Raw genomic sequence first — 12,826 nt, forward strand, 5'->3', positions numbered from 1 at the left:
AGTCAAGTCAAACAATTTAAATGCAATACTACCAAATACTAATTGAGTGTATGTAAACTTCTGACCCACTGGGAATGTGATGAAAGAAATAAAAGCTGAAATAAATCCTTCTCTCTACTATCAATCTGACATTTCACATTCTTAAAATGAAGTGTTGATCCTATCTGACCTAAAACAGGGCATTTTCCTAGGATTAAATGTCAGGAATTGTGAAAAACTCAGTTTAAATGTATTTGGCTAAAGTGTAAACTTCCGACTTCAACTGTAAATAATATACATCATATCAAAGTAAACGTTGGAGTCACTCGATGATATGTTGTGTGGTCCTCCCACATTGACTCAGGAAAGCATGCAGTTTATTAGGCTAAATATGAAAGAAGTTATGAACTTCACAGGTTGGTGAAAGTGCAAGGAGCTTGATGCTCCTTTCCAATAAATATTGAGGGTCTTATTCTGGTGACATGATGATCAATGCTTGGCTGACATGGAGAAATTCAAATAACCTTGATTTTATCCATAATATTCTCATCATGTAGATTAGATAGCCTACCCACACCGTATCTGTGAGCTGTTGGCTAGAGCACATGTGCCAAGACCAGAGCAGGCACATTTGTTAGTTAACCCAACAGTTTTTTGTAACAGAATTACCTTATAGATTTTTATTCACTACATGAAAACTTAAGCGAAGAAGTACATTTTGTGTCACTAAGTCATCACACACTGATTTTTATCATCAACAAGTGAATTAAGTGGAAACACACCACTGGTAGGAAAATGTGCATATTTTCTTAATGCAGAATCTAGAATATTCGCATGAAAACCTTCCGCCAATTGGATAGAAACGTAGCGAGTGTTAATGGTTGTTTTTTAAATGGCCTCTTATTAGAAAGGTGAGGATTGTATCTAATGAGTCTACCTGCAATGTGGTCCTGACCGTGACCACCAGTTTGAGCCAGTGGGGAAACAAGCTGATGGTTTTGCTGAGGAAGGAGACGATGGTGTCTCCGTAGTCAGGCTTGTGGAACTCTGCTTCATTTAGTCCATCTATCAGGATGACCAGGTCTTCTTCAGAGGCGATCTTCCTCTCTGGAAAAACACACAGAGGAAATAGTCAATATTGACCAAAAAAATCTGACTGCAAATGTTCTGCCTAATGTACTCAGACCTTTATTGCTAAAATCAAGAAAACATACACTATATATACAAAAGTATGTGGACAGCACTTCAAATTAGTGACTTTCAATGTGGCACCGTCATAGGATGCCACCTTTTCAACAAGCCAGTTCGTCAAATTTATGCCCTGCTAGAGCTACCCCGGTCAACTGTATGTGCTGTTATTGTGAAGTGGTAATATCTACGAGTAACAAGTGGTAGGCCACACAAGCTCACAGAATGGGACCAGCGAGTGCTGAAGTGCATAGCACGTAAAAAATTGTCTGTCCTCGGTTGCAACACTTACTACCGAGTTCCAAACTGGCTCTGGAAGCAACGTCAGCACAATAACTGTTTGTCAGGAGCTTCAATGGTTTCAATGGCCAAGCAGCAACACACACCAAGATCACCATGTGCAATACCAAGCGCCGGCTGGAGTGGTGTAATGCTTGCCGCCATTGGACTCTGGAGCAGTAGAAATGCGTTCTTTGGAATGATGAATCACGCATCACCATCAGGCAGTCCAGTGGACAAATCAGGGTTTGGCGGATGCCAGGAGATCGCTACAGTACCTGGCTCAATGCATAGTGCCAACTGTAAAGTTTGGTGGAGGAGGAATAATGGTTTGGGGATGTTTTTCATAGTTCGGGCTAGGCCCCAAAGTTCCAGTGGAGGCAAATCTTAACGCTACAGCATACAATGACATTGTAGACAATTTTATGCGTCCATATTGTGTCAACAGTTTGGGGAAGGCCCTTTCCTGTTTCAGCATGACAATGCCCCTGTGCACAAAGTGTGGTCGATACAGGAATGGTTTGTCGAGATCATGTGGAAGAACTTGACTGGCCTGCACAAAGCCCTGACCTCAACCCCATCGAACAACTTTGGGATGAATTGGACCGACTGTGAGCCAGGCCTAATCGAACAACATCAGTGCCCGACCTCACTAATGCTCTTGTGGCTGAATGGAAGCAAGTCCCTGCAGACATTTTTTCATCTTTATTTAACCAGCTAGGCCAGTTGAGAACAAGTTCTCATTTACAACTGCGACCTGGCCAAGATAAAGCAAAGCAGTGCGACAAACACAACAACAAAGTTACACATAAACAAATGTACAGTCAATAACACAAAATAAAATAAAAATAGACAAATCTATGTACACTGTGTGCAAATGTAGAAGAGTAGGGAGGAAGGCAATCAATAGGCCCAAGAGACGAAAATAATTACAATTTAGCATTAATACTGGAGTGATAGATATGCAGATGCAAGTAAATATACTGGGGTTCAAAAGAGCAAGAGTGTAAGTAATAATATGGGGATGAGGTAGTTGTGTGCTATTTACAGATTGGCTGTGTACAAGTACATGCTTTAAGTTAGAGAGGGACATACAAGACTCCAGCTTCAGAGATTTTTGCAATTCGTTCCAGTCATTGGCAGCAGAAAACTGGAAGGAAAGGCAGCCAAAGGAAGTTTTGGCTTTGGGGATGACCAGTGAAATATACCTGCTGGAGCACATGCTACAAAATAGTGTTGCTATGGTGACCAGTGAACTGAGATAAGGCGGGGCTTTACCTAGCAAAGACTTATAGATGACCTGGAGCCAGTGGGTTTGGCGACGAATATGAAGCGAGGGCCAGCCAACGAGAGCATACAAGTGGCAGTGGTGGGTAGTATATGTGGCTTTGGTGACAAAATGGATGGCACTGTGATAGACTACAACCAGTTTGCTGAGTAGAGTGTTGGAGGCTATTTTGTAAATGACATTGCCGAAGTCAAGGATCGGTAGGATAGTCAGTCTACGAGGGTAAGTTTGACCGCATTAGTGAAGGAAGTTTTGTTGCAAAATAGGAAGCCGACAACATCTAGTGGAAAGCCTTCCCAGAAGAGTAGAGGCTGTTATAGCAACAAATGTTTGGGTAATCCTATAGCAGCAAACATTAATGCCCATGATTTTGGAATGAGATGTTTGACGAGCACATACTTTTGGTCATGTTGTGTATGTTTTTAGGATCATATTCATAGTATAATCAATGTGAGCAGAAACTGAGTCACGAGGAGTAGAGATAGTTGTATCACCTTTTTAGAGGGCATTCATGGGTTCTAGGTATGTGTCCCAAATGGCAACCTATTTCTTATAAAGACCAGAGATTCCCTATATAGGGCACTACTTTTAACCAGGGCCTAAAGGGAACTACTTGTAACCAGGATCTATAGGGTTCTGGTCCAAAAGAGTGCAATATATAGCTAATAGGGTGCCATTTGCGATGTAGACCAGAACTCACCTCTGTAGAGAGCACCCAGGGATCCTAGAACTCCTAGTAGAGTTATCTATGATAGTTATCGAAGGGTGTATAATAGCAGCAGATAATAGCAGCAGAGAGCTGTATCACCTTTGTAGAGGACATCCAGGGGTTCTAGGACTCCTCTTCTGAAGGAGGCCAGGGGATCCTTAACACAGGAGTGCAGACTGAGAATACTCTGTAGCTGTGGCTCCCTGAGCAGCAGCTCTCTGTAGGCGATGAGCTGCGGCGAGCGACACAGCAACGCTGCCACGTTGTGGACAAACTCCGGCACCAGGCACGTGTAGGCGTTGTCCGCCTGGCAGTAGTGGTACGCCACCACCTGGGGGCGATAGAGAGGGGGATACGTGATAGTCAGGTCGGGTCAGTAAAATGGGATGGAAAATACAATATTGGGTTGAGAGAGAGAGATGTGTGATGGGGCTGGGAATATTGCTGGGCACGGTGCTGGGGAGAGGGATGTGTGATGGGGCTGGGAATGGTGTGGGGAAATTGTGCTGGGGGAGGGATGTGTGATGGGGCTGGTAATGGTGTGGGGAAATGGTGCTGGGAATGGTGCTGGGGGAGGGATGTGTGATGGAGCTGGGAATGGGGCTTTGAATGCTGGGGAGAAGGATGTGTGATGGGGCTGGGAATGGTGCTGGGCATGGTGCTGGGAAGAGGGATGTGTGATGGGGCTGGGAATGGTGTGGGGAAATGGTGCTGGGGAAGAGATGTGTGATGGAGCTGGAAGTGGGGCTGTGAATGCTGGGGAGAAGGATGTGTGATGGTGCTGGGAATGGTGCTGGGCATGGTGCTGGGAAGAGGGCTGTGTGATGGGGCTGGGAATGGTGCTGGGCATGGTGCTGGTGGGAGGGTTGTGTGATGGGGCTGGTGATTGGTGTGGCTGGGGAGGGGGTTGGGGCGAATGTTGGGAATGGTGCTGGGTATGGGGATAGGGTGAGGGATGGGCTGGGGATGGGAGGGGTGGGAATGGGTCTGGGGTTGGGAGGGTTGGGAATGGGGCTGGGGAGAGGGATGGGTCTGGGGAGAGGGATGGGTCTGGGGAGAGGGATGGGTCTGGGGAGAGGGATGGGTCTGGGGAGAGGGATGGGGCTGGGGAGGGATGGGGCTGGGGAGAGGGATGGGTCTGGGGAGAGGGATGGGGCTGGGGAGAGGGATGAGGCTGGGGCTGGGAATGGGACTGGGGAGACGGATGAAGATGGGGCTGGGGGGGGGTCTGGGTGTGGGCTGGAGATGGGGTTGGAGGTGGGGCTGGAGGCGGAGGCGGGGCTGGAGGCAGGGCTTGATGTGGGGCTACAAATGGCATCCGTCACCCCTGTTTAGGGTTTAGGGAAGGGGAGACTGGGGCTACAGTATAGTGTGATGATGTGAGTGTTGTGGGGATTTAGGGAAGCCACTAAGCACCGCCTCATACATCAGTCATACCTTATTTAACAGTCTAGACATGTTCATAAATTTTAACAAGTTTACTCCAGAGAAAAGGTTGTAAGAATGTTTATAGGCCAAAATGGACATCTGTAATCTAAAGAGCCTTGCTTACTGATGCCTCAAATGTGAAACTTGAAACTGTTCCAATATCCACAGTAGCGTGCCACTTAATATGAAGTTGGATATGCATTTTAAGTGGTATGCTAGCTAGACAATGAGGGTATAATCTTTTTTGGAGGTTTTATATATTTTTTTTTACCTGAGATGCCAGTCTCCTCATGGTCTCCTCCTGGTGTGGTCTCATCTCGGGGGTCCCGGGACAGCTGCCCCCTCCCGGGGTACCTGTGCTGTGGGACGGCTGGGTAAGGGGGAGCTCTCCATCTGAGGAAACGCATAGAAGGAAGAGGGTTTTACCAATGGCATGGTTGTCAAACCATTATTGTGTTACCTTAAAGGGGATATCTGCGTTTCAAACATTAACAAAGCGGATACGCCACCTCTGTTTTGGAGAACAGAAATATTTTTAAGAAACTTAATTGAAAGATGAGTTGTTGGGTGTGATCATTTTAACAACACTCTCTAATAGTATCTGAGCCTACGTTTGGGTGAGGCCTGCGGAGAGTCAGAGTCAGGGGCCATCTGTCTCATGCGTGTTCCGTGGCAGCTCAGCGCCACCAGACGAGAGATGATGGCCGTCTTGCCGTAGCCGATGTTGCCCACGACAACCACACCGCGGTTGGTGCTGTTTTTGCCACTGTTGAGATGGGCGTCGACCTCCTGGAACAGCCAGTCACGGCCGGTGAAGATGGAGTCCATGGTGATGCTGGGCACCTCGAAGAGGAGGGGCTTCAGGGAGATGACAGGTGGCCGGTACGGGGCGAACCGCACTGGAGGGGGAGAGCGGGAGGATGACAGTTAAAACGGTTGCTACCATTACATTGAGATACATGAGTGTGCATGACTGCCTCAGGGTTAGGTAGGTTACTTTATTTTGATCTTGTCTCCTCAACCCACACGCTTAACCAGGAAGCCAGCCACTCCATTGTGTCTGAGGAAACACTGTTCACCTGCCGACTGAGGTCAGCCTGCAGGCGCCTGGCCCGCCACAAGGAGTCGCTAGAGCACGATGAGCCATGTAGCCAAACCCTCCCCTAACCCGCACGACACTGGGCCAATTGTGCAGCACCCTATGGGACTCCCGCTCACGGCCGTTTGTGATACAGCCCGGGATCGAACCAGGGTCTGTAGTGAGACCTCTATCACTGCGATGCAGTGCCTTGGGCTGCGCCACTCGGGAGGCCCGGTAGACTACTTTCTAAATGTAATCTGTTACAGTTAGTAGTTACCTGTCCAAAATTGTAATCAGTAACGTAATTTTTGGATTACCCAAATTACGTAATCTGATTACTTTCCCCCTAAGACATTTGCAGTTTCACTGTCATTACGGGGTATTGTGTGTAGCTGGGTGAAATGTTTTTTATTAATCCATTTTGAATTCAGGCTGTAACACAACAAAATGTGGAATAAGTCAATGGGTGGAGCTATATGGAAACATTTGGAACTATAGGGAGCTAGCTACAGTGGCAAGAAAAAGTATGTGAACCCCTTTGGAATTACCTAGATTTCTGCATAAATGTGTCATAGAATTTGATCTGATCTTCATCTGAGTCACAACAATAGACACACACAGTCTGCTTAAACTAATAACACACAAACAATTATACGTTTTCATGACTTTATTGAACACACAGTATAAACATTCACAGTATAGGGTTGAAAAAGTATGTAAACCCTTGGTTGACCCTCCTTTGGCAGCAATAACCTCAACCAAATGTTTTCTGTAGTTGCGAATCAGACATGCACAACGGTCAGGAGGAATTTTGGACCATTCCTCTTTACAAAACTGTTTCAGTTTATGTCTGGTTCTTGGGATGTCTGGTGTGAACCGCTGTGTTGAGGTCATGCCACCGCATCTCAATCGGGATGAGGTCAGGACACTCCCAAAGGTGTATTTTCTTCTCTTGAAGCCATGCTGTTGTTGATTTACTTCTGTGTTTTGGGTCATTGTCCTGTTGCATCACCCAACTTCTTTTGAGGTTCAATTGGTGGACAGATAGCCTTACATTCTCCTGTGTCATGAAGTTGCCCTCTTTGGGTACAGCAAGCCCCATCCCCATCCCCTGTCTCCTACAAACAGGCTGCTGTGGTCAGAGAGAAGTCGTAAATTCCTGGAGGAGATTACTCTCTCTATATACTGTGGCCATGAGGAGATAAAGTTTCATAGAGAGAACAAAGGAATTTCTTCCACCTCACAGAACTTGAGGTCCAAACAACATTTATGTTCTGGAGAAGGTATAAAAGATCGGTGAAGAATCCAGCTACGAACTGGTCTGTTTGGTACAATTTTGTGAAACTCATAGGAGACAATACAGCCACCTTACCATAACGCTGTTTATATATTAGCCTCAGATTTGATTGTTGTATAAGATGAATGAGTGAAGATGATACTGTTTGTAAATTGTGTAATGTGATTTTGGACTGTTTAATGAAGGAAACTCCAATTCCCTTTTGAGTTTAACTACATCAGAGGACCGCCCATGAGCCCAGTTAGGACCTGGCGTCATGAGCCTTTTTCTGCTCTCCCGAATAAAACCCCCACTTTGAGAATTTCTCTACAGACCATGTTGCTCTCAATTACGAGAAGACAAAGGTTGCAAATCAGCTTACCTCAATAACGAGAGGGCCAAGGTTTGAGACCAAACCGAAACATCTATCCATAACGACATGAATGAATGTCCCTCTGAACTATCCATTCTAACCACGACAGAGAGGGCGGACAAACTCTCCATCAGAAACAAACTTTTCAACAGAGACCCCGAAGACACACAGCGGAAATATATATATATATTGATTGCAGTTGTTCCCGAATGATTGAGCATTCATGTGCAAAGGATTAGCATTTCAATTGTTATAATTATAAACTGTGTGTTGTTTTATCTCATACGACCCCCACTTCCCTTTTGTACACCAAGCCGCGATGCCGGTTTGTGTGTGCACTTCTGTGATTGTTTAGTTAGTTAATAAATAAATTATTTAAGACAATTGATGTATGGATGACTCATAGTGAAGACTGGGTTTGTGCAGATAACTAACAATTTACAACGTTTGGAATGAGACTAACGTGAGGTAAAGAAGAATTCATTAATCAGAAGACTATTGATCAGATATGAAAATATATTAGGAAAATTATAACCATGTAATCTGAATATTTTCCTTGGTGCCCCGACATCCTAGTTAATTACAGTTACATGATTCATCAGTTTAATTGCATAATAATAATTACAGAGGATCTTTAATAAAGATTCATCTTCAGTTTAATGATGCCAAAGACACAACACCCGCAAAATGTCTTGATAAACTTGGGAATTCATTTTTCCGTCGATACTTTGGTATCAAAATATATATTTAATATTTTGTTAATATTAAGACAAATATTTAAGATTTGAGATTGTACCATCTTTCAAGAGTCACTGAACCACTACTGGCTTTCCACTGTTGGCTTTCCACTGGTTGCAAAAACAATGATTTGATAGGCAGCTTAAACTTCTTCAATTCAACCATTATTGGGTTAAGATAAACATATACATTTGTGAACATTTGTGAAGATCCACAACAATCTGTAAGGCACAAATAGCTAAATGAGAGAGCAGCAGTGTGATTCACATCACTGCAATATGAGGATATGAATACCAAGTGAAAACCCATAGGCCACACCACTGCTGTCCTCCTAACCTCCATGCGTTTATTCATGTTGGATAATCTTTGGAAGACAGCTTGGACTGTAGCCCAAAAAAAAGCCTATTCCTGCTCTTTTCCCACGATCCATCAACACATGTGGTGTGTCATCATAGTGGTCTCTGACTTGTGGTCGGACTCGCTCAGGTGGAACAAACAAACTTGCAACTTTATTTATTTATTTAGTTCCTCCCTAGGCAGCAGCCACTCTTCCTGGGGGTTTATTATGGTCAGCAGCTACTCTTCCTGGGGTTTGTTATGGATCCTACTCTTCCTGGGGTTTGTTATGGATCCTATTAGTTCCTCCCTAGGCAGCAGCTACTCTTCCTGGGGTTTGTTATGGATCCTATTAGTTCATGCCAAGGCAGCAGCTATTGTTCCTGGGGTTTATTATGGTCAGCAGTTACTCTTCCTGGGGATTATTATGGTCAGCAGCTACTCTTCCTGGGGTTTGTTTAAGGCAACAGAGTTAAAACAACACACTTCCCAACACAGTTTTTCAAAAGTATCTGTAATCTGATTACAATATTTTTGCTGGTAATGTAACAGATTACAGTTAGTTTTTTGTAATCTGTTATTCCCAAACCCTGGACGACCTCCTACTGCTGTAATCATGTGTCAGAAAAGGGATTCAAGGGAAGTATTTATAATTTACACGTAAAACCTGTCCTAACACAAATTCTATTCATTTTCCTCACGAGGGGGAGTAATTAGATAAATGTCTTTCTTCATCTGAACACGTGTAGTATTAAAAAACGAATGGATGGAAACGATGGGGGAGTAATTTTAACAAAGCTAATCTGAAAACAAGGCTCCCTAAATGTTATCAGCATATAAAATGCGCGACCCGGGCTGGTAAAATTCTGGATAATTGTTACTCTAACTTCCGCGACTCATACAAAGCCCTCCCTCAACCTCCTTTCGTCAAATCTGACCACGACTCCATTTTGTTGCTCCCAGCCTATAGACAGAAACTAAAACAGGAAATGCCCGTTCTCAGGTCTGTTCAACGCTGGTCCGACCAATCTGATTCCACGCTTCAAGATTGCTTCAATCATGTGGACTGGGATATGTTCCGGATAGCGTCGAACAACAACATTGATGTATACGCTGGTTCGGTGAGCGAGGTTATTAGCAAGTGCATTGGTGACGTTTTACCCACGGCAACTATTAAAACCTTTGATTTTTGGATTCCTTTGTCTGTATGTTGAACTCAAATTGATTGCGCAAACTAAACAGACTTTTTGGGATATAAAGAAGGATTTTATCTAACAAAACAACCATGCTTGTTGTAGCTGGGACCCTTTGGATTGCAAATCAGAGGAAGATTTTCAAAAAGTAAGTGATTATTTAACTTCTTCGATATAGGGGGCGCTCTTTTAATTTTTGGATAAAAAAACATTCCTGTTTTAAACAAGATATTTTGTCACAAAAAGATGCTCGACTATGCAAATAATTGACGGCTTTGGAAAGAAAACACTCTGACGTTTCCAAAACTGCAAAGATATTGTCTGTGAGTGCCACAGAACTAATGCTACAGGCGAAACCAAGATGACATTTCATACAGGAAGTGCCCCAGATTTTGAATGCGCTGTGTTCCAATGTCTCCTTATATGGCTGTGAATGCGCCAGGAATGAGCCTACACTTTCTGTCGTTTCCCCAAGGTGTCTGCAGCATTGTGACGTATTTGTAGACATATCATTGGAAGATTGACCATAAGAGACTACATTTACCAGGTGCCCGCTTGGTGTCCTCCGTCGAAATTATTGCGTAATCTCCAGCTGCGTGCATTTTTCCATTTGGTTCAGAGGAGAAACCAAACTGCCACGAATGATTTATCATCGAATAGATAGGTGAAAAACACCTTGAGGATTGATTCTAAACAACGTTTGCCATGTTTCTGTCGATATTATGGAGTTAATTTGGAAAAAAGTTCGGCGTTGTAATGACTGAATTTTCGGGGTTTTTTCTTAGCCAAACGTGATGAGCAAAACGGAGCGATTTCTCCTACACAAATAATCTTTTTGGAAAAACTGAACATTTGCTATCTAACTGAGAGTCTCCTCATTGAAAACATCCAAAGTTCTTCAAAGGTAAATTATTTTATTTGAATGCTTTTCTTGTTTTTGTGAAAATGTTGCCTGCTGAATGCTAGGCTTAATGCTATGCTAGCTATCAATACTCTTACACAAATGCTTATGTAGCTATGGTTGAAAAGCATATTTTGAAAATCTGAGATGACAGTGTTGTTAACAAAAGGCTAAGCTTGTGAGCTAATATATTTATTTCATTTCATTTGCGATTTTCATGAATAGTTAACGTTGCGTTATGGTAATGAGCTTGAGGCTATGATTACACTCCCGGATACGGGATTGCTCGACGCAAGAAGTTAATCGCTATTCGTGATTTTATGAAGCCTGTGCTGGTTGAAAAATATGTTGATGAGGGTGCGCGGTCCTCAAACAATCGCATGGCATGCTTTCGCTGTAAAGCCTATTGTAAATCGGACAATGCATGTAAATTGTCGACAGGTGTTCCACTGATGGGACGCCTAGCCCTAATGAACTTTACAGTTAGCTGTGTTATTTGAAACAACATCATTAACATGTGTAACTAACCCACTATTAGTGCTGAGGAGGGTACACATGTAACCAGACATGTAACCAGTTCAAAGTAAAGTACATTTACAGGATTGGGATAGCCAGGCATGGTTGTTAATAGAAGCTGAGAAAAACAGAAGTAAGATGAGGCAATGAGAGAACAGACAGGGGAACGGAGAGCATAACAGAATGGAATCTGGCAGCCGTGTGCAGTATGCTAGTGGTGCAGGGTTGGGGTCAAAGTTCAATTACATTTGAATTCAATCAACTCAGGAAATAACAGAAATTCCAATTCCAATGAAGAACTGGAATAGGGCTGCACGATATCTAATTGCGTTGTTTTTTTTAACCAAATGTTGCGATTGCAATTTGACTAGTGATATACACTCAAATCAAATTGGGAAAGGGTAAGGGGGATACCTAGTCAACTGAAAGTATTCAACTGAAATGTGTCCTCTGCATTTAACCCTCTGAATCAAAGAGGTGTGGGAGGGCTGCCTTAATCCACATCCACGTCTTCGCCCGGGGAACATTGTATTGGTCACAGACACATACTGAGCAGATGTTATTGCGTGTGTAGCCAAATGCTTGTGTTCCTAGCTCCAACAATGCAGTTTATTAGGTACACCAACCCGTTTATGAAAATGGTTTGCTCCTACAGACAGTGAGTTACGTGGTCGTGGCTTGCTATATAAAGCAGGCAGACAGGCATCGAGGAATTCAGTTACTGTTAGATTGAACTTTAGAATGGGCAAAACGAGTGACCTAAGCGACCTTGAGTTTGAGTCGGTGCCAGGCGCGCCAGTTCTAGTACCTCGGAAACGTGCAGCCTCCTGGGCTTTTCATGCACGACAGTGTGTAGATACATGTACATACAGAGAATGGTGCAACAAACAAACAACATCCAGTCAGCAGCAGTCCTGTGGACAAAAACAGCTAGTTGATGAGAGAAGGAGAATGGCAAGAATGGTGCAAGCTAACAGGCTAATCACAGGGCCACAAACAGACAAATAACGGCGCAGTACGACAGTGGTGTGCAGTACAGCATCTCAGAACGCACAACTCGTTGGTGCTTGTCACGGAAGGGCTATTGCAGCAGACAATCACACCAGGTTCCGCTCCTATCAGCTAAAAACAAGAAGAAGAGGGCACGCGATCACCAACACTGGACAAGTGAGGAGTGGAAAAACATTGCCTGATTCGACGAATCCCGGTCCTTTTGCGTCATGCTGATGGCAGTCAGGATTTAGTTTAAGCAGCATGAATGAGTCCATGGCCCCATCCTGCCTGGTGTCAACGGTACAGGTTGATGGCAATGGTGTAATGGTGTGAGGAATGTTTTCCTGGCACACGTTAGGTCCCTTAATACCAACTGAGCAACGTTTCAATGCCCTGTAGAATTCAGGCTGTTCTGGATGCAAAGGGGGTCCAACCCGGTACCAGATGGGGGTACCTAATAAACTGGTCCCTGAGTGGACATAAAAACACTTGAGTAAACTATTGGAATCATATAAATCGAAAAATGTATATTAAGAAGCAAATTGGAA

The 12,826-nt window shown here is 43.9% G+C and overlaps 1 protein-coding gene across 1 annotated transcript in view; it reads right to left on the bottom strand.

The window, feature by feature from the left end:
- The window catches only part of LOC110503130 (protein TANC2), a 173,565-nt gene that overhangs the window by 48,613 nt on the left and 112,126 nt on the right, over positions 1-12,826 (bottom strand). The window contains exons 6-9 of the mRNA XM_090217504.1: positions 5,483-5,770; positions 5,143-5,264; positions 3,543-3,774; positions 917-1,086 (exon numbers count right to left, since the gene is read on the bottom strand). Coding sequence (XP_090073630.1) covers positions 917-1,086; positions 3,543-3,774; positions 5,143-5,264; positions 5,483-5,770 — 812 coding nt within the window. The remainder of the gene's footprint in view (positions 1-916; positions 1,087-3,542; positions 3,775-5,142; positions 5,265-5,482; positions 5,771-12,826) is intronic.

The sequence above is a fragment of the Oncorhynchus mykiss genome, chromosome 23 (genome assembly GCF_057628025.1).
Source record: "Oncorhynchus mykiss isolate SJ-2025 chromosome 23, ASM5762802v1, whole genome shotgun sequence".
NCBI classification, from domain to species: Eukaryota; Metazoa; Chordata; class Actinopteri; order Salmoniformes; family Salmonidae; genus Oncorhynchus; species Oncorhynchus mykiss.